At 40.2% G+C, this 23,215-nt stretch overlaps 1 protein-coding gene across 2 annotated transcripts in view; it reads right to left on the reverse strand.

Annotated features, from left to right (window-relative positions):
* Positions 1-18,017, reverse strand: part of cacng7a (calcium channel, voltage-dependent, gamma subunit 7a) — a 25,048-nt gene extending 7,031 nt beyond the window's left edge. For both annotated transcript variants that reach the window (XM_028598428.1, XM_028598427.1), the window contains exons 1-3: positions 17,822-18,017; positions 16,110-16,196; positions 11,998-12,138 (exon numbers count right to left, since the gene is read on the reverse strand). In XM_028598428.1, coding sequence (XP_028454229.1) covers positions 11,998-12,138; positions 16,110-16,196; positions 17,822-18,017 — 424 coding nt within the window. The remainder of the gene's footprint in view (positions 1-11,997; positions 12,139-16,109; positions 16,197-17,821) is intronic.
* Positions 18,018-23,215: the final 5,198 nt, after the last annotated feature.

The raw sequence follows: 23,215 nt of genomic DNA on the forward strand, positions 1-23,215 counted from the left end.
AAGGGGTTCCTCTCTCTCACTGGAGTATCAAACCTTGGCTTTAAAAAGTTGACAAGAAGCTCCGTCCATGGTGCTGATCCTGCTGACATTCTCACTGGTATTCCTGCCAGCAGGTAACCAGCTATCAACACAAACCAACCACCAACATATTCAAGGCAATAGCAACCTCTCTATAAGAAGATAAGAAAAACTTCACTTCACGAGTGAAGTCTTTGACAAGGCAGGCTCAAACGATGTATGAGAAACATATAGAAAAGTGTAAAACATGACAATACCGCAGTGCAAAAATGCACAACAGTGCAAAAAAAAAGACTGAACAGAGTGGGATATGTTGCGTATGTGTGACTGTTCCGTGTGGTGATGGCAATGGGGTTGAAGGATTTTTTTTGTCACACTGACCTGATGGCAGTAACTTAAAGGATTAGTGGAGGGGGTGGATGGGATCCTGTGTGATTGCAATGGGTTTTCTGAGTACTGACCTGGGTGTAGAGTTATTTTTTTTTTTTTTCCACCAGGAAGTCCCATTGAGATCAGAAATCTCCGATACAAGAGAGACCTGTCCTATCAAAGTCTATAAAGATAAATGTGCCGTTTTACAGAGTTCAAGAGACTTGTTTTCGAAATGTTGTCATTAAGATAAATGATACTAACTGACAATGCCGTCTCTTATACACATAATCTAATTGATTTAGTCTTTCTTTGCAAGGCAACCACAAGCTCTGGTCAGCTTATCATCACTGTCTTATTGTTTACATACCAGATTTAAAATGTTAGCTTACAGCCATATATCTGTTGTGTCAACCACCTTTTCTGATTACAACTCTGCGTGGTTTTGGGTTGCCATCTGAATGTAGTTTGAATGTGTGTTCATTAAAAGTGTGTCACAGATGCATTTTCCCCGGGGTGAAAGATGTTTAATGCTCAAGACAAAACAGATAAGGCCACTGGTGAAGCCAGTCCAGGTAGAGGAAGAAGAGAATGAAAGATTATGATATTAGTTATTTTTGTTACTTCCATCCCTCACAAATATTACAAACTATGAATAACTAGAAAAGCAGTAGGTGCAAGGCTAATGTTGCATTACCCTTGTTACCCTGTAATACTAATCCTATTTGAATGGGCCTTTAGTCTCTTTGTATGTTTGTGTGTGTGTGTGTGTGTGTGTGTGTGTGTGTGTGTGTGTGTTTTGTAGCTGGAATAGCTAATGATAACGTGTCCTCGAACTGTAAATAGGCTGAGAAAACCCCAACAACAGGCTGTGCTGTGGTACAGAGATAAACAAACACACACACACACACACACACACACACACACACACACACACACACACACACTAAACCCTCATTAGGAGTGTGTGCGTGCTTCCTCCCCTGTCGACAGACCAACCACTGCAGCTGACCTCCAAAATCCTCCAGCAGTGAAACTCTGACACGCTAAACACAGCAAAGATGCTTTGCTTTAAAAATCACCTTACAGCTCTTTTTCTCCCCTCAAACCATACATCACTGATATGTTACTATGCAGCACTACATTAAACAGGAATTTAATAAATTAACCCTAGCCAACATGGACTGCCTTTTGAAAATATCTTAAGCCGGATTTCGTCTTTTGCTTCAGGGGGTGTTGCAGAGGCTCAGTGGCTCTGCAGAGCTGATGTGCTCCTCCTAAAAAATGTCCGGGACATGTTAACCACAACAACAGTGATTGGTCAGCCTGTACTGCTGTTGGACTGCACTGTACTGTACTGTACCAAATTATCTCTTCATGCATTGCTCTGGAACTAATTTGGCCCTCACTACACGAAAAGCAGAGCTTGTTATTAACATGTTGATATGAAACCCACAGGGATCAGTTACATGCAAATATCCTTAAAAGGTGAATTTAAAAAGGAAATGTAGAATGCCCTTAGACCTCAGACACTACAACTCACTACACTGAATGTAGGTCGGTTGTTACACTAGCTGTAGGAAGAAGACATCTCCATTCTTAGTCCCACCTACAAAACACCTACAATATTTGAATGTGAGCAGATCTTTAGAGGTCTGGAACCAGGCTAGTGTTGTGATGAGCCAATTTAGTGCGGAACAATAAATCAACTCATATGCTGGTTGCCTATACATGGGAGTAGAAACATAAATCTGACTTTACTATGTACCACTTTAAAGAGTGACACATGACTCAAAATTAAGTCATAGTTTTTTTTTTTTTTTTTAAATAGACCATCTGAAGAAGTATATCTGTTCTGTGGCATCATCAGGTCTGGATTACCAACTGGGCAAACAACCATACAGTAGCTCAACACCAGCTGAAATGATACAGACCTTGAGGTGGGTTTGGCATTGTCACCTAATCTGGGCTAGGGGTGGGATGTTAGGGTTAGGGGTTAATGGTTAACCAGTATTCTGCGATATATTGCAATTCATACCTTTTTTCCAATTTCAACGTATGTCCCCAAAGGAAAACTTTGTCAACATCTATTTCAACTAAAAAGATTTTCTCTTTAACAAAAAAACTCAACCTCACCATCTTGTGGATTGAAAAAGCAATTGACTTTATTAGTCTAGTACCAAAAAAATCTAATTCTCATGTGCAATTTATAAATATAAATAAAAGATTGATACATCTGTGTATCGATACAGTATTGCCACGAAAAATATTGCACATATATTTTTTTTCCCCCACCCATAATCTGGGGACCCCTCATAGAGGGGCTCTCTGAAATCATAACCATAGCTTTAAAGCTGTAATGGGTAGAAAAATGCCAGAATTTGAAGTAGAGTGAGACCTCTTCCTGCAGCTCTCCCTTTTCCCCCTCTTTGTCACATGGGCAATGCATGTGCACAACAACTAATAGGAACGCTGTTTCTCTCTAAAATGTCCTGTAAAATGTCCTGTGATTGGCCGTGATGGCTAGATTTTCTGAAGCAGAGCCAAGAGGAGGTGCAGAAGTCTAGTTTTCTCTCAGACCAAAGATTCACAGATTATTATAGAATCTTTGCCCAATGTCGCCAAAAATAAAGTGCCTACCACAGCTGTGAGACAAGATTTAAAGGTGCTGTAGGTAGGATTGGGAAGATCCAGAACTTAGCCAAAAAATTTGAACATCAACAACTTCCCAGTCCCTCCCCCCTTTCTGCTAAAGCCTAAAACGTTCTCCTAAGCCCCTCCCCCCACAAGGGAGAATGAATGCGTGTGCATGAGCAGTGATTGACACACAGTTAGACACCCCCCCTGGCCATGATTGGTGCATCTGAACAGAGAGCTGTGGATCTTTGCAAATCGGACTACAGGCTGTAGGTGGTGCCAGAGGAGCAAGATTCTTTTTTAAATAACCTGCTTCATGTACTCGAACATAGGGTCAGTTTCAGCAAATATTAGTTTTATAAGTCCTACCTACTGCACCTTTAAGTGGTGCATATTCCCATACAAATGTGTGTTTAGTAAAATGGCTGGCACCTGGACTCTAGGAAAAATAAAGTTAAAATAATACTGTGTGCACTGTACTTGATGGGCACTAGAAGTAGTGAGCAGAGAATTGAAGTACTGGGGTCAATAAAATGTTGTGTTTTTCTGGCCATGGCTGTCAGATAACATTTTACCTGTTGGTACTGTATGTTGTGGGATTCAGAACCTACTCACATCAGTAAAGTGAGATACACAAACAGATTTCTTTTTTTTAAATGATAAAACTGAAGTTTTTAATCATGCTTTAGACATGACATCTTAATACAAACATGCACAAATGCTCCATGATCTACAACAACGTAGAAAAAACAAGTGCGGCTGTAACAAACAGAGAATCTTTATCTGAAAACACATTAGCAGAGTGCCATCTCGTTCCTGGTTGGAGATACCTGTTCGACAGTGATTGTTTGGAGTTGCAGCTGAGCTGTGTAAAATGGGATGAATCAAAGCAGGAGACATATAAAGACTTAAGGAGGCACGCAGAAGATTTTTTTGTGTCCTGTCAGTTAAGGTGTCTTGGGGAAACCAGGCCTAGGAGGGGCGGAACACTGAGGCTGTAGTTACAGCAATAATGTAATGTTTAAATACGGACACATTTCTGTTTTACTTCTCTCTACAGACAATAGGATTCATCGAAAAACACTGAACATATTCCGCAGATAGTCCTTTAAAAATGAGATTTCAGATTACCTGGAACATTTTTTTATCTTTTGAACTGGAAGTAATGGGATTTAAGATTCTGGAATAGCAAAGGAAGAAGAAGAAGTGGAACAGCTCCCAGCCGCTCCACAAGTAAACACTGGAACCATCATTTAGCAATTAAAATGTACTTAAAATCCTTTATGTTTTCTTTTTCCTTTGGGTGCCTTTTGTTATAAATTTGTCAAATGTCACTGTCATCACGATCATCCTTAATATTTTATTTGTCCTTTAAAATGGACTTATCTTGCACTACAGCACATGCAATTCTTAACACTGTTTCATATCTTTTTTTTTGAAAGATTTTAAAAGAGAAACAATGTATCAAATTGTGTTACTATAATTGGCTCCATAAAACAGGCAAAAAAAGAAAATATAAGGGCATGATTTTCACATCCTGTTTGATTGATGGGTGATATCTGGAGAGTTGGGTGCACAAAGATAAAGACTGAAAACAAAGTCTCTATTTTATGTCTACTGAAATTCAATGTTAACAGTCGCTTCCATTATTCTAAATATGGAGAATAAGTCAAACTGGTGGATTTCATTTGTGGAAAAGGGGAGAGAAAAAGGAGAGAGTTGTAAGTCTCTTTGTTGGCCAACAGATGGCGGCGTTGTGGCCGAATGCTCGGCTCAGCTCTCTTGTGTGGGCACCGCACGTGTATGCACATACGCCATAGACTGTTAAAACTAGACGTGCACACTCACACACATTCACAGAGGGAGAGGCAAAAACAAGAGACAGAATTGGAGGAGAGAAATGACTGGAGGAAGGACAGACAGGATAAAACAGCTGGTCCACAGCCACCATGTTGTAACCTCGGGGTGGACTGTGACTGATGGAAAGTTTTAGTGACAAAAATACACACTTGCTGACAGACACAGACAGTTTTTGCTGCAAAATCATTCTAGAATACCACATATTCCTATGTTTTTCCTCCCTTGGTGTGTGTGAAATAATTGCAGCACTTTGAAAATTGTTCCTCTTTTATGGCAAACAACAAGACAAAAACACAAGTAAGGAAAAGAAATCCAGCTTGAGTTTTGTCATTTTGCTGTTTCAGAGGTGAGAATGACAGCCATCGATTTCTGGGCTCATTTTTGTGTGTGTGTGTGTGTGTGTGTGTGTGTGTGTGTGTGTGTGTGTGTGTGTGCTGTGAACAATCAGACAGAAATAACTGAGTATATCTGACAGCAAAATGCTTTTCAAAATGTTTTTCATTCCTCTCATAAACTGCTCAGCAATTCTGTTGAAATTACTTACATAATCACAAAAAATGCAGGTTTGTTCTCTGATTTTGTTTTTGCACGTCATCTTTTATCCAAAAACATAAAAGTTATGTTCTAACAGCCTGGTAAGATTCTGTTGCAAGAGTTTGTTTTTGTGTTTTTCTCTGTGTGCTGTCAAATTTGTAACTTTTGCCACACTAATACTTTTGCCATTTTCAATACGCTATTCAAATATAAATACAAATTTCATTTCACATGTAAAGATAACACATTAAATGTGAAATGTCTAAAACCCACCTACTGTAGCCTACAATACACTGTCTACATGTAAAATTATGTATCAAATGTAAAGTGTAATATCAATCAATCAATGTTTACACATGTAAAAATATCCCAAAATCCCATGTTCCTATATGTGAATTTTGTACAGTGTATGCATACTTTTTCACATTTAATAAAATAAATAACGACTATAATACGAATAGAATGTACGAACTAAAATATATAACACAATAAATCAATTATTGTGATTTTGTTGTGCTTTTGTTCTTGCCCAAAAGTACTTTTTCTGTATTTTTCTGTGTTTTATCTGAACACATACAATTATCTGATATATGTGCATGTCTGTGAGTTTGTCCATCTATATGCATGCATGTGTTTTTCTCCGTCTTGGCTCGGTGACATTCCCATGACATCATGGGTGCCCCGTCCGTCCAAGTGTCCAGTCAGCACGCCGCCATGCTAAGCTAGCATCTGTGAGGTAAAGCTCACTCGTGCAAAAACAAAAAAAAGGGCTGAGACAGGAAGGTGATGTCATCCTGTCTGCTCAGACAAAAAAATGAAATAAAAAAAACTCAACAACCGCTTCATCAGCTGAACGCTCGACCCTGCTCTCGAGGTAACCGAGCACAAACGTCAGCCAGCTGTCCCGGAGCGACACCAGGAAGTGAGCTCACCCTGTTGGCTTTCAGTGACTCTCCTTGCTAAACACGACTCGGATGCAAATGCAACAGAAGGCTCAGAGAAAGATTTCACTGTTCGCCCAACGTGAGTCGTGACAAGAGAGGACTTTGTTTAATCCTCAGAGAGACAAGATGGATTACAGGCGCAAACTTTGTTCTGAGAGAGAACATTTTCTTTGTCTTTTTTCGTTTAATTCGAGGCACACCACACGGAAACGGGTGTGTTGAACATACTGTTGTGTGCACATGCGCTCTGCCTTTGTACTCGGAAGATTTTCCAAGGTCAAAGTCAACAACACGCCCCCTGACCTCGGATTTCTCAGGTCGGAACTCGGACCACCACCGAGTACCCCGAGCTAAAAATCCAACATGGCTGCTCTGTGTATCAACAGTAGTGAAAGCTGTAGTAACATACTGTTATTAGCACTTCTGTTAGGGCAGGGCAATATATCAATATAAATCATTATGGTGATATGAGACTAGATATCGTCTTAGATTTTGGATATCGTAATAATGTGATATGACATAAGTGTTGTCTTTTCCTGGTTTTAAAGGCTGCATTACAGTAAAGGGATGTCATTTTCACCATATTTCACCTGTGACACTGCCAATAAACGAGAGACACCCCCACCAAACGAGAGAAAACATATCTCAAAGCCGTTGCACACGGTTTCACGCTGCTCTGAGGAAAAATGTCGTTCAACATGGACACCGTAGAAAAACGGTGCACACCGTATTGAGACTGAACGTGCCCCAGGCTTGTAAACAAAGTCATATAACTTTATACATTTTAATTGTTGGGAACACACTTCAGGAACTGTGAAATTACAACCCTTCATAAAAAGACTAAAATCACACTGTCTCCTATCCTTTAGTAAACTTTGAGTACATGGTGGACCAATTCTGACAGCGATAGTGAACGCAAACTGCAGCAAAAATCTATCAAACACTCACCCCCTGTAGGCCTGAAAGGTGGCTGTTGGACATTTGCAGCTTGCTTCTGTACAGTGGCTATAACAAACTTGAATTCATGACAGTTACAATCATATCCAGTTTCACAGTAGTGACAGCATCAAAAATATCTTTGTTTTTGCAGAAATCTGGCCAGATACACTACTTTTGTCTAGTTCTACAGAGAAGCACACTACTTAAGCGGTGTTAAATTGTTGCCATTTTGTGATATGTGAAGCGATCTCCCTAACCCTAACCCCAACCCCAACCTAACCCCACGCACCCTGCTAACTGGAAAAGACTAAGATATATTAAATCCAAAACATCTAGCTTTCTTAACAGCACCTACTGCAGAACCATGCATCTGCTCAACAGATCCTCACACACTACGACAGTACCTCATGGATACAATGCACTGACACTTTATAACTCTTGATTACACTGCCCTTCAGCACTGGAGCTTTACTTCTTTAAACATATGTATCTATTTTATTAAATGTTAAGCATTTATTACCCCAAGTGAAGGAGTTCAAGTACCTTGGGGTTTTGTTCGCGAGTGAGGGGACAATGGAGCGGGAGATTGGTCGGAGAATCGGCGCAGCGGGTGCGGTATTGCATTCAATCTATCGCACCGTTGTGACAAAAAGAGAGCTTAGCCAGAAGGCAAAGCTCTCGATCTACCGGTCAGTTTTCGTTCCTACCCTCACCTATGGTCATGAAGGCTGGGTCATGACCGAAAGAACGAGATCCAGGGTATAAGCGGCTGAAATGGGTTTCCTCAGGAGGGTGGCTGGCGTCTCCCTTAGAGATAGGGTGAGAAGCTCAGTCATCCGTGAGGAGCTCGGAGTAGAGCCGCTGCTCCTTTGCGTCGAAAGGAGCCAGTTGAGGTGGTTCGGGCATCTGGTAAGGATGCCCCCTGGGCGCCTCCCTAGGGAGGTGTTCCAGGCACGTCCAGCTGGGAGGAGGCCTCGGGGAAGACCCAGGACTAGGTGGAGGGATTATATCTCCAACCTGGCCTGGGAACGCCTCTCAGGATCCCCAGTCGGAGCTGGTTAATGTTGCTCGGGAAAGGGAAGTTTGGGGTCCCCTGCTGGAGCTGCTCCCCCCGCGACCCGACACCGGATAAGCGGACGAAGATGGATGGATGGATGGATGGGTTAAGCATTTGTGCGAGGGAGGCACAGGGGAGTGGGGTTGGGTCTATATGCGTCTTTATGTGTTTTTAACGGTTATTGACTGTCCTGCTATGAATGCTTTCTGTTTTTTTTTTGTGATGAGCACACTGCACCAAATTCCTAGCAACTTACTTAGTTGCTTGAAAGGGGTTTTCCTTCAGACACTTCATTGGAACTAACGGACCAACCCAAAACATGAAATGTTTGACAGTTATGGCCATATTGTGTTATTTTGATGGATTTAATACACTGAAATGTGAGTCTGTCTTTTTTTTAATACGGACTGCCATGTCGGCCTATGAAAGGGAAAGTGTGATCAAACATTTCATACAGTAACTTTCCCCTCAGCACTTGAGGCTTTCAGCTACGTGGCTGGAATAAAATGGGATTGCACTGAAGGTTGGTGTCCAGTCCACTTACTGCAGTGAGTTAATGTGCTAATTTTGGCTCAGACCAAAAAGGTGTCATTCTGGAGAAAACCAACCTCCTCATTACCAACTTTCTGATTGAAACTACACAAAGTGTCCTTCCAGACTGTTTGGTTTAACTATTAACTTTTTTACCGAAACATCAAATCACTGCTGCCCTGCAGCTTCCTCGGCAGAGAGCAATTATTTGGAATTAAATCCCATTCACTGTTCAGCCAGCAGCGAGAGCAAGGTAAGGTCTGACAAGCTGTCAACTGGGGAAAGGAAATGAGAGCCGCAGAGTGAGTCTTCCATCCACTGAGCTGTCTTTTTTTATCATTAACCTTAAAGAATGTTGACTCTTAACAAGCTGGCTTCTCTTCTTCTACTCTGCTGCTTCTTAAACATCTTATTTAAGCCGACGGGGAGGGAGGAGTTTGACACTTCAAACAGGTCTTATACTATATATATATATATATCATACCTCTGCCTTTTTGGCTGTTTCTGCAGTCCTGATGAACCAGAGTGGTGTGGCTTTCTCACAGGTCCTGCTGCCATAATTTCCGTAATAAAAAAATTACATATAATAATTTGAATTTAATTTATGTTTTGGAGGAAACATACTGCTGCATGGCAGTGCAACGTGCGAATGAGAGGAGGTTGGGTTGGATATACAAAGTACAAAGTGCAGGCCAGAGTTTTTATCCCACAAAGAGTTAAGGTTAGGGAAAGGTTGTCGTTTTGTGAAAACACTAGCTATGTTTTCATCCACTTGTCAATCGAATTATCTGAAGTTCGCTAAAAACATTCATGCGAATAAAGCCGGTGAAAGTGTGTTTCCATCCAACGGCTTTAAAGCGAATAAAAATCTGTGCGTAAGGACGTCACATGCTGTTGTGCGGTGAAACTGATATATTGAATAGATTTGAGACATTTTATGGTGTTTCCATTCATTTTCGTACTGAATCGCAACATTGAAGCAAACATTTTCAAAGTTTTCTAGCCAAAATGGGTCTACTTATAAATGATTCATTTTGCACAAAAGTGCTTATGTGCCAGCTGATAGCAACATATCAAGCCATAATTAGAAAACAATGCTATCAAAACATTGCTATGATGATGCACATGCAGATGCACGCAAATGCCAGGCGGCAACTATCTAAAATAGCCGTTATATTTTGCTCGTAAATTAAAGTAAATAGTCTCTAGTCTCCTCGTTCATCCACTTATATCTTTGTCTTTGTTGACACCGGCCATTTCTGCAAAGACAGTTGAAATAACCTGAAACTTCTTCTTCTTCTTTTTATGGTCGGGTTGCCACCATAACATGACCTAAAACGTAATTGCAATTCATTCGGCAAATAATGTTTCCATCAGTGTTTATCGTGTAAGCCGTTTAAAAAGAAAAAAGATTAAGAGAAAATCCGATGAGATCAAACGTATAAACTTTGTGTCAATGTTCATGAAATTGAATCGAATTTTACTCTTTTCATAAGGAATTTTTCATTTAATATTACTTAATTCACATAAAAACGTGTGGATGGAAACAGGGCTACTGAAAAGTTAATTTAATTTAAGTTTTAGATTGTCAGTCAACGTTAGCTCATTTTTCTACTTTAATGTCTAGATGTCTTTTGTTCTACAAATCATGAGCCTTCTTGCGCTTACTTTTTTAAATCCACAGGCTGTAGACTAAAGCCTCATTTATGTTTCTGCGTTCAGTAGGTAAGTGCGTAGCACGTGTTGATACGAACCCTATGCTGTAGCCTAACGTGCACCTCCCCAGAAATGTAACTGTGCGTTGCAGTGACGGCGACTGTGATTGGTCCGCTTGAAAGTGGCTTGGTAGCGTCGCATTTCCCCCTACTCATTTCCAGGTTCTCCTTCTTCGTGAACAACATGAAATCTTTCATGGTCAGAAAGTACAGGGTAGACACTTAGTTTCTCCGTCTCCACCGCCGGAGTTGTTACTTGCTCTGAAGCTAATCCCTGTCTCCCTCTCACTCGCTCTACCACACACTCCCCAAGCACACACACGCATGCTTGCTCTGCTATTCTCTTTCAGAGATACGCTAGAATGACACAGACACACCAGCCCACAAGAATAAATCCTCATAACGGCGTAGGCCACTTACGTAGGTTACGGCATAGAGCCAACGTACTACTATAAATCAGCCTTAACAGGACACTGTTTATACCACAAACCCCACTTTTTGGACTTTGCACTGATTCAATTAGATTTTTTTGCATTACAGTAGGATTACTGTAGCTGTTTGACTCACTACAAGGTGCTACAAACTCACTTTTGCTCACATAGTATAGATTGTGTAGCTTTGATGTGTGTACTGGAGCAAATACATGTACATATGTTCATCAAGGACAACTGGCAAAAAAAAGGTGTTTGTTTTGCTGCTGCACAAAAAAAAAAATACTATTGCAAAAAGGCAACAAACCGTTTGTGACAGAACGGTCAAAAAGTTAAGCCAGAAACTGTAACCTCAGCCATTCTTAAATCTCTGATACAACACTATTCCTAAAGCCTTAATATCCGTAGTAACGAGTTTTTAGTCTTTATCATCATCGTGCCAAAGCCTTCAATTTAAAGCGAGGAAAGAAAATAGTGACCCGAGAGCAGCTGAGGAGAGTGAAATTACTTGATCATAAACCTTTGAGAACGGCTCGGGGAAGAACGGCTAAAAGACCAAAAAATATGTTTCTCACAGTTGCATCTGTCTCATTAGTCGGATGGAGCTCACTTGATTTTTCTTTTGCCATAAATTCACTGAGCAAGTCGCATTTTGTATTCTTAGAAAATGTGCTTGTTCTCCACAGAGCTTCCATGCACAGAACCGCTGTGTACTGAGGTTTGTCTCCCAGGCTGCTTTGCAACGACTACAAGACACAGCAGAATAATGAGACAAACTGTGACAAGAAAAGCCTGGAGTCTGTATTTGTTCCACAAGAGTATAAAAATTAGCGTTCTGTGAGTTTTTGATTGTTTGCCAACCTTGTTTCCGGGCACTAACTGAGAACAATTCCACTTTATAAATGAGGCTTACTGGAGGATGTCGTTCATGGCTTTAAAACTTTGTTTGTAGTGTATGTTACCTGACAGTATGAAGAATATTCCGGAAACAAAGGCGAGGATGGTGCGCTGCGGCCGGATGTGTCCAATGTTGCTGATGACGAAGGCGGTGAAGACGAAGAGCAGGGAGACCATGGGGAAGGGAGTGGCAGTTCGGACCATTTCTGCAGGACAGGGAGGATTGTGGGAGAGGGTAAGAGAAGGACGGACATGATTTAAAAAAAAGATCACGCAGACTTTAGCAGGGAGGAAATCTTTATAAACTAAGACCTGAATTCACTTGAGTAAATGAATGACAGAATGCTGCAAGTTGTTTGGTGCCAAAATCCAATTAAAAGTTGTATTCTGGCATGAGTTTTAACAATTTTATTGAAAGATGTTCTAACTTTTAAGAGTGAACTTTGTTCTTGTGAGTAAAAAAATCCAACAAACCTCAGTGAAGCATAAATAATTTAAAATCTTATTAATTTGTTTCTTGAGCTTTTTCTGCGTTGAAACTGGTGAAGGCAAAGATTTGATAATGATTATGATTCTTCATGGTTTGTCATCCATTTGCAATGAAACCTTGGTTTTGGTAGTTTGAACCTTTTTTTCCATTTGTATTTACTTTGTACACTAAAAACCTTGTTATTTCACATATTAGATGGTTTGGTTCCTACGCCAAACTTCAGAGTTTTGCTAACTTCAAGGCGCTTTAAGTACGATTTGAATTCTCTTCTTTTAGCTGCGTTTTGGTGGTCCAACAGAGAAATATTAATGGCTCCTCTATATTCACCAGCAAGTCGCAAACTTATTTCTTAGAGCTTTTATGCTTAAACATTGCTGAAGAAAACTGTGAAGTTGCCGGATGTAAAACCAAAACAACAAGCTTAAAGACCCTAAAACACTTTGTAGCGCTGAGGGGAACTGCAGAGTCGGCTGATAATTCTCTGTGGGTTCATCACATAAACAGCAAAAATAATGGACGTAACATCAGTGACGTCCCCCAATGGTTTATGTACTACCATTTGAAAGCCTTAAGTTTGGCAATTTAGCCATTGCCTTTGGTTTTTTGAAACCGGACATGGCCAGTTTTCGACACAATTCTTGATGGCGCTGTACCAAGCTAAACGCTGAAGAGGGAAAAGGTGGGGTGGTGTCAACGTTTAAGACGAAAACAGACAGCACCCAAAACAAGTTCACGGCTATTTTAATGTACACAGTGCCATAGTTAGCATCACTAAGCCTCTGTCCTGATTGATAGTTCGGTGTTTTGCCACACCCCTAAAGCAAAGCAATTTTTAAATAAATGGGACAGGGCGGCTGGGTAGCTCACCTTGTAGAGCAGGCGCCCATATATAGAGGTTTACTCCTCAACGCAGCGGCCGCAGGATCGACTCCGCCCTGCGGCCCTTTGCTGCATGTCATTCCCCCTCTTTCTCCCCTTTCATGTTTTCAGCTGTCCTATATAAATAAAGGCCTAAAATGGCCAAAAAAGAATCTTAAAAAATAAAAATAAATACATGGGACCATAATTTACAATGGGAACATCATGATGTATTAAAGAAGACTTGAAACTAGCCAGTGAGGCCATAGATTCATGATGAAAATGTTTACTGAGGTAATAAATCAAGTGAGAAGTAGGGTCATTTTCTCATAGGCTTCTATTTGCAACCAGCTTTAAAGTCAGACACATTAGCTAATAACATGTTTGTTAGCAATTGCCGCTCGGCTAGCAACTGCCGCTCAAGTCGCGGAGCTCTGCAGCCGGCGCCACGTGACCAACCAGCAATCGCCTAGTTTGGTAGGATATCATAGGTATTGGCGTGCATACATTTTCTTACTATTTCGTACGAACACATTCATGTGAGTGTTAACTTTGTAGAACGTTTTGTGTGGAGACTTATCCTTGTCTTATAATTCTAGCCATGAACCGACAGAGACATTCTAGCATGTTTTGTGTTGCAAGGTGAGTGCATTTTAGTTTATTAGAACAAGAATTTAGAGAGGCTGACACATCCCTGAGTGCTTTCCTGGCAAAGCGTAACCATGACATGAAAAATGTAGAAAATGCACAGTTAGAATAACAAAATACGTCCTTTCCGATGACAGTATTGTTGTTTTCTTTTAAAGAATTTTTTTTTTCAAAATACACCAGTTCATAGACATTTTTACTATTCATAACCCGAGATGTGCTGGAACTCACTCAGGGTTATGTTAAGCGAGGCTGTGTATGATTGGTTCAGCAACTTCTCTACGGTGCTAGTGCAGTGTTATGACTTGTGCGTCTACACCTGAGGACATTTATCTAGCGTTAAACGGACCGAACATCTTCCCCCCTGGTGTCTCCAACAACAGCGCATGCCATACTTCAAAGAGACGGAGCAAAGTGTGGCAGGCAGAGCACTTTGAAGCCAGTTCACAGTGTCAACATCTTAAATCATTAAAACAGCTCAGAGACAAAATAACTCCGTGGGGAACTTCAGCGAGCTTGATAAAAAAAAAAAAAAGAAGTTCAGTAAACACAATCTCTTCGAAATAATTATGGTTCTGTCAGAAAGTGCACTGTTTCAGCAACTGGCATAACAAAATGTTTTATTTTTTTTATTAATGGGTATCTTCAGTGCTTTTTGCTGTCCTGAGAAAACCATCTATCTATCTATCTATCTATCTATCTATCTATCTATCTATCTATAAATTGCAGGAACGTCTGTGTGTGTGTGTGTGTGTGTGTGTGTGTGTGTGTGTGTGTGTGTGTTATGCGCATATCTCTAGAAACGTTAGTCCGATGGATTTCAAACTTGACAGGTGTCTTGCTACGGGCACGAGTAAGTGCGGTGCCAAGTTTGACGTTGTTTGGATTGGAAATGCAAACAATATCGTTAAATATATATAGGTAAAAGAAGCACACATTGGCTCACACACACATACACACACACACAGTCCGGTTGTGGTGGTTGATTAACGCAGATATGTGCTGATTGGCTCTCATAACGGGCCAGGTGAATAGCACACTGCCACGGGTCCATGACGCTAATGTCTAATTACTCCACATTTTAATTGTGATATTTTGTGATTACATTCTGAATCTGCAACATTCTCCATCAGGTAAATCAGTAAGTTAGTATTAGGGTATACAGGGGAGTTGCATATGAAGTGGTTTGGGGTCCTTCTGTAAGTAATTTTGGGGTACAATTTGGTTTTGGAAAATTCTACAACCAGCAAATACCACAGGCAAAGCAATTGGCCCGTTCCAAACAGGCACATTTTCAACGGGCACTGCACTAGTGTATCCAAAATGTCAACTGTTCATGACCTGAGACAAACTGCTCTCATTTCAGCATTGTTCTGATAACTCAGAGGGTTTTGGTGTAGTTAAAAAAAACGAAAAAATGATTTTGATTTAACCCTAACCCAGAACCATTTTCTCAATCCTTCATCTTCATTTTTGTGGAGTGGGCTGTGGAAGGTTATGCAAGTTCTCCTCTGAGTTTCCTCCACCTTTTCTGGGATTTTAAGTAACTCCTACTTGACTTGGAGTAGAATGACTGTTGTCAGGTGCAGACCGAGCCTGATTAGACACCTGATCCCTATTAGGTTTCACCTACCACTTGTGAAGTTCAAACTGACCTGGGTTTGTTTGCCGTTTTTGTGTGTGTAACTTTTTATAAAGCTTGTGCTGGGAATATACAGATTTTTTACATTGCCACTAGTAAGCTACTGGGAAATCAATATTTTAAATGTTCTTTCACACTGTTAGAGCATCACAGAGAGCAACCTGACCAAGGATCTGTGCACAGATATAGTACGAAAGCATGTTAGCTGTGCTTTGAATCATGTTCTGTATATCATATTTAGAAAGCTTTAATCTATATCTGATCTCTACAAGTTATACATCTTAGATGGATCTACTTTGATAACGTTTGGTAACATTAGATAAATTACACTTTTTTTTTATTTCAACAAAATATGTTCTCTAAGCAAAATTATTTTTAAATCTATTTTGAAATGTAATGATAGGATGACAAGAGTAAAACTATTCCAGTTGATTGTAATCTAATCTATGTGTGTGTGTGTGTGTGTGTGTGTGTGTGTGTGTGTGTGTGTGTGTGTGTGTGTGTGTGTGTGTGTGTGTGTGTGTGTGTGTGTGACTTACTGAGTATGTTGGCTGTATTTTCTGTCGTGATCTCTATCTCTGGCTCGGTGAAATATTCCGACGCCACACATCTGCCCTTCTCTGGTCCTGAGAGTGAGAGAAAAAGGAAACATTAAAAAAGAGACAATGATGAGAGGAGAGGAGAGATGAGAGGGATTTTAAGCGGGAGGTAGATGGGTCTTATTTGGATCCCACATAATATCTGCATATGGAAATTAAAACAGAATAAACCAAACAAAAACAGAAGTTCAGAAAACACTGAGAAAGGGCAGACGGAGAGGCTTGAGACCGAGCGGCGGCGGAGAATAATGGAGGGATCTCGGAAGGACGAATAAAAAGAGAGGTGAGAGGGGATAAGGAGCAAAAGAGATTAAGTAGAACAGAAAGAGAGTCAGGGAGGCGGAGAATGGAAGTGAGAGAAAAAAGTGAATTAGAGGCAGAGACAGATGGAGGTCAGGAGGTACAAGGACTGAGCTGAGAGAGAGAGAGAGAGGAACTGAATACAGACACTACAATTAACCTCAAACTGTAGGCACACACACACACACACACACACACACACACACACACACACACACACACATACATATAAACACAAAAATATGTCAAGAACATGATGCCTACATGCACAGACAAACAGGATTTATTTCCCCTCTTTCACTCACACACACACACACAAACACACACACACACACACACACACACACACACACACACACACACACACACACACACGTTCTAAATGCCACCAGCGTTTCCCTTCTCTGACCTTTTGTACCAGGCGACAGACAACAGGGAAACACAAACATGGCCGCCTCCCAAGAGCAACACCATCATGATTCGAAACACAGAGACAGCCACTGCAATAAGGACAGCTTTTTGTATCTATCCCTGCTGTGTGTGTGTTTGTGTGTATGAATGAACACTCACTTCTCATTGGGGTCGCCATGATCTTTAAAAGCTAAATTTAACCGGAGGTGACACCCTGCTTCACTGACTCTCTCATTGTTTATGTTCTCTCCACTGAAAATGTTAAAAAAAAAGAAGAAGTTATAAGTTATAATAAAAAACATAATCTTTGGCTGTCCATCACCCAACATCTAATGTTGGGTGATGGGAGAATTCATCAGCATGTGTGCACTGTTGAAAATCAGTGGTATGAACGGTGCTTTAATATAATAATACACTTAAAAAAAAACGACTCCATTTGTCGTTTGTCTAATCAACAATTTACGTTTTATTATTTTTGGAGAGCTGTCAAGCTTTTTTTTAGCATCTTTATAAAAAGGTCTTTGGTATACATGCTGTTTGAGAGGTTTTTCCTTTTTTCCTATGTTCCCACATTTCTATGATTTCTTTTCCAAAATTAGGCCCTATGTTCCCACAATTCCTTTATAATGAATTTGTATCAGATTTTATCCCGCTTTCTCCCAATTTGGTAGCCAATTACACCCAACCTATTATCCAGTAGCAATGGACTACATATGGAATGTAACCCTAACCCTAACATAGGGCCTAATTTTAAGAAAAAAATCTTAGAAATCTAGAAACATAGGGCCTAATTTTCAGTGAAAAAACTATTCTTAGAAAAATGGGAACATAGGGCTGTGGGAACATAGGGCTGACCCCAATTAAACATACAAAATATAATTCAAAATGCAATGCAAAACACCGCAAACACAATCAGCAGATAGTGACATGAAATCACCAACCGGCCACGAAGCAGACCCTCCAGAGGCCAGAGTGCAGCGCCATCTTGACCTCCTGGGTCTGGTTCTGCTGCAGGATAATTCCCTCCTCCATCAGCAGCCAGTAGTCTGTCGACACAGCGACGCCGACCAACAGCAAACCACAGGCCCCGAAAACCGACGAGAGCAGCGTCAGAGCCCTCGTACTGAACGAACTCATCTGTGGAGACAAAGACAACGATGGCACTGATCAGATGCCGAAGAGTGTTCGATGTGAGCTAGTCACTGTTGCTGCCGTTCCATCCCTGCTTCCTGCCTCCAACGTTATGTCTTGTGTGTGCTTTCAATGTTGCCTTTGTGACCTCTGCGAGAAATATCGCTGTGGACCTTGAAAAACCAGTATCGGTCGATCCCTGCTGTCAATGTAGATGTAATGTCATTTATTTTTTCTTAGTTTGTTAATCATTGTATTTTAGGATGCCTTTTGTCAGCTGGAAATACGCCGTAGAGGCTAAAGCTGCTCCTTTTACTGTGCAGTTAATTAGTTTGGACTGTCCACGACATTATAAACTAAAGGGAGAGAACATGCAGAAATGTGTTGGATTTAAATGAATGAACATAAGGAATGGATAGAAAGGAGGAAAGTATTCACTTCATTTAATTAGGGACACGAGAGGTGGATGAATAAAAAAACTACATGCCAATACGTGAGAAAGAAGAGGTGAGGAGAGGACAGACAAAAATTGATTTAATCAATTGATTTTTTAAATCTTAAAATATGCACAAGCAGATCAGAGAGGTACGAAAATGATGAGTAAGAAGCCTCTAATTGAAATCTTTCTTGATTTCCACTGACTCCAGCTGTTAAATATGTATGTAACATTGGACAGGAGACAAGATAAAAGAAGGAGAGGAGATCCACGTAGGGGAAGAAGAGGAGAACAACCTTGGACAAATTGGGCCATTTTCATGTTGAAAATATCAAAGTATTGAACAGCTCTTCATAGAAATCCTGTGGTTTCAGGATATTTTTTATATATCATCGCTGTCGGGAAGAAACGTTGGATCTCCATATTCAGTTTTTTTTTGTAAGTCAATGCTATTGGTCACCCTTTATGTCTGTCTGTGGGTTTTACAAAATATGTAAACAGTAACGACGTGATTTCGTCTGACTTCGTCTGAGAAATAAAGCTCAATGAAATGTTTTCAAATCAGCCTTTTTTCTCATTTCCTGAAAAGCTAAGATTTTGGAAAAACAAGGTATTTTGCCATACATTGACAATATCAATTAAGGGACTAGGGTTGAAAGCATGGGATGCCAGTAAAATTAAAAGGACTGACAGACAGGTTTTGTTCATTGAAAAAGTGAAACTGAAACAAAAAAAACTCCAGAAAGGCAACAAAAACGTTGAAATAAATTGTCCAAAAAAACTTCGACAAAAACATCAAAAATAAATTATATTATTTTATTTTTTTAAATAAGCAAAAACAAGTCCAAAATAAGCAAAATAAAACATTTAAAAAAAAAGAATCAAATATTGGAAAAAGCCACAAAAACATTGAAAACGAGACAAAAACATAAAAAAAACACCCCTCCCATAAATTAAGTTAAAATAAGTTACTGCTCTTGGGGAGTGGTGGCCTAGAAGAAAGAAGCAAGCTTGTGACCGAGAGGTCGCCGGTTCAATCCCCAGACCGACAGGACAAAAAAAATCTGGGTGGAGAAAGTGAAAGAGCAGCGCTTGTCCCTTCCTCATCACCACCACTGAGGTGCCCTTGAGCAAGGCCCTCAACCCCCAACGGCTCCAGTGGAGCTGCTCAGTGGCCAGCAGATCAGACTGTGGTTGTACTGTGGAACTGTGTGAATGTGACAGGTCATCGCTGCAAATTTTTTTTTTTTCAATCGACTTACCTGGATAAATAAAGGTTGGATAAAAAAATATATATATATTCTTATATTTCATATGTCTCTTTCTATTTTAGCGTTTTTTTTATATTTTTAACCATTTTAAATTGCTCTTTAATGTTTTATGTAAAGCACTTTGAATTGCCTCGTTGCTGAAATGTGCTATACAAATAAAGCTGCCTTGCCTTACCTTGCCTTACTGTTTGATATAGTTTATCAAAATGCCAGCAGTAATGCTAAGCATACAGAAGTTTTATTTAAAGGGACACAATAAGCATGGAGTCTGGTGTGGTCATAAAAGGTTTTAAATCCTTAGGAGTGCTTTAGGTTTTGCACATTTTAAACTACAAAGGCGATGCATTTGGCTATGATCACAGCCCCCGGTGTCCCTGGTGATGATCTAATGAGCCCCCGCCGGTTTCCAGCAGCAGGCCAGAGCAGTTTGTCAGGCTTCCAGGTAACATGCAGTGCAGTTTGACACTCACTAGGTGGCAGAAGCGCTGCCTCTGCCATGGCAGCTGTTGACACACTGAGAAACATCCCCAATCTCTCTCTCTCTCTCACACTCTCTATCGCTCTCTCATACACACACACACACACACCGCGCTTCATCCATCCAGTCAAAATGGAGGTCACATTCACCATGCTGTGGTCCCTGGAAGTGAAGCAGGCGTGAATCATCATGGACTGCTAACCCAAAACTGTAAACACAGACCCAAAATTGTTGCTCTGCTGTGGTCAAACCAGCAGTGGAAGAAGTATTAAGATCATTTACTTAAGTAAAAGTCCTAATACCACACTGTAAAAAATAAACTGTACTCTGTTACAAGTCAAAATCTTTCATTGAAAATGTTACTTAAGTAAATGTAAGTAAGTATCATATGGAAAAGGTACTTAAAGTGTCAAAAATAAAAGTACAGTAAAAAAAATCCTCACATTTTAGAAACTGGAAACAATCCAAACTGTAGAAACTGGAAACAATCCAAACTGTTCTGTCAATCAACTAAGTATTTAATGGTCTAATCACTTCAGATGGACTTGTAGGCTTGTATATTGTTGGGTAGTTTCATTTATAATAAAAAATTGGGTTTAAAAAACTACATGTGTTTTGTGCAAAAATCTTAATTTGTAAAATAACTAAAGCTGTCAGATGAATGTAGTGGAGTAAAAAGTACAATGTCTCTCTCCTTTGTACTTAACTTCATCCATCCATCCATCCATCTTCGTCCGCTTATCCGGTGTCGGGTCGCGGGGGGAGCAGCTCCAGCAACTTAACTTCAGTTCTTGAGTAAATGTACTTAGTTACATTCTACCACTGGGTCAAACACAACGGCGGACTTAACAAAAACAAGCAGGGCCCACCTAAATCCCAAAACTCTTCCTTATCCGACCACCCTTTTTCTGCATTATCATCTCATTCAAACTATTTTCACATGAACATAAAATACTTTACAGACCTGCCTGTCTCTGCTATGAGACTACAATTACAGTAGATTAACAGCCAGGCCACATGCAGTTCACATCACCTGCAGCCACAGTACAAACTTTTAATTAAAGCAAAAGTTTAACCACGTCTAAAAAAAAAGAAAGGTCAATAACACATGCCGTGCCTGCTGTGCTGTGAGTAAACAAGATTTATGAAAATACTGACACAGTTTAGAGCAAATAATGTACAAGCTCTACTTTTGGCAACACGTGGCCCAAGCTGTGCTGTGATTGCGTAGCCATTGGTTGTTCAGTTTTTGTCTTTCTTTGCCCCATGCAGTGTTTATTGTTATTAATTGAGAGGTACACATACTAGGGCTGTACAATATAGCGTTTCTTTATCATCCCGAAAAGACACTTAGGGATTTTTTTTGGGTTGGTAAAAAGAGATTATGAGTAGAAAACTACACTTTAAAATGTAATTATGTCATTTGTGAGTGGTGCTTTTTACGTTCAATTCAATGTTTAAATTGTTCAATAAAATTATTTTCCTTTTTTAAATTCAACAGGGAAGTTGTTAGCCTAGAAATGTCAATGCACCCTAGTGGCAGCAAATGTAATTTGCAGCCAGTGGGTCTAGCAACTCTCCGTTGGCTTGCGAGCTGGAAAAAACTAATTCTGGTCAGGCCAATCACATCGTGTATCGGTGGGCGGGCTTATGGCTGCCGTTGCTGGGAACAGCGGTCTTTTGAATTGGCTTTGGCCGCGATTCTGGAAGATTTGGAGTTCAGCTTTTCTTTGAGAAAAGAACAAAGAACGGCACTGAAGTCATTCTTAAAAAAGGAAGATGTGTTCAGAGGTTTGCCGACCGGATACGGCAAAAGTTTAATCTATCAACTAGCTCCGCTACCTTCTTTGTTGCTCTGCCTGGTTGTAGCGCTATCCTATTGCATGCAGAGAGAATTTGAAAGACAACCGCTTATCCCGCCCATCAGATTGAGCCCTGTCTGAGTACACTTTAATATCTGTTTATTTATTGCAAGTAATATCCTTATCGCGATATTCAACAATGTTATTGCATATCGCATATCTTCCACATAATGTGTAGCCGTAACACATAGTACCTAATGTACTAAAGAAGCTGACTTTTTTTTTTTATGAAATGTAAAGCTAAATGTTAAGAACCATTCAGATTGACATTATGTGATGCGTTTTATCTTAACCTTAAAGTTTAAGGAAAGGTTTGAGTATGGTTACATAGGTAAAAACTTTTACAAAAATATACAAAATCTTAACATTAGTGCTCATTATTCTTTTTGGCTTTTTCCCTTTGTTATATATATATATATATCCATCCATCCATCCATCCATCTTCGTCCGCTTATCCGGTGTCAGGTTGCAAGGGGAGCAGATCATATACACTACCGGTCAATAGTTTTAGAACACCCCAATTGTTTTTGTTTTTTATTGACATTTTAGCAGTTAAAGTCCAATGAATAGCTTGAAATTGTACAAATTCCCACAGGTGTTCCAACTTGTCTGGATTACTTACAACCCCCTCGGTTTGTATAAAAGTATTGTTGGAACACACTGTGGTACCATACCCTCGTGAGCATTATTTGAACAGTATTGTACTGCAGAAAGTAGTGTGTTGCTATAAAAATGGCGGGAAAAAGGCAATTACCAATGGAAGAGAGACAGACCATTATACCACTTAAGAATGTTGTCTTTCCTACAGAAAAATTGCGGAGAAAGTCAAGGTGTCAGTGAGTACAGTATTCTTCACCATCAAAAGGCACTTAGAAACTGGGGGAAACTCTGACAGGAAGAGGGCTGGCAGACCCAAAGCCACAACAGAATCAGAAGACAAGTTTTTGAGAGTCAACTGCTTGGGTGATAGGCGGCTCACAGGACAACAGCTTCAAGCACAGCTTAATAGTGGTCGTAATAAGCAAGTCTCAGTTTCAGCTGTAAAGAGAAGACTTAGAGCTGCAGGTTTGATAGGTCGAGTTGCAGCAAGAAAGCCATTGCTAAGATGTCAGCATAAGAAAAAGAAGCTTGCCTGGGCCAAGAAACATTGTCAGTGG

This window comes from Perca flavescens, chromosome 14, assembly GCF_004354835.1.
Source record: "Perca flavescens isolate YP-PL-M2 chromosome 14, PFLA_1.0, whole genome shotgun sequence".
Classification (NCBI taxonomy): domain Eukaryota; kingdom Metazoa; phylum Chordata; class Actinopteri; order Perciformes; family Percidae; genus Perca; species Perca flavescens.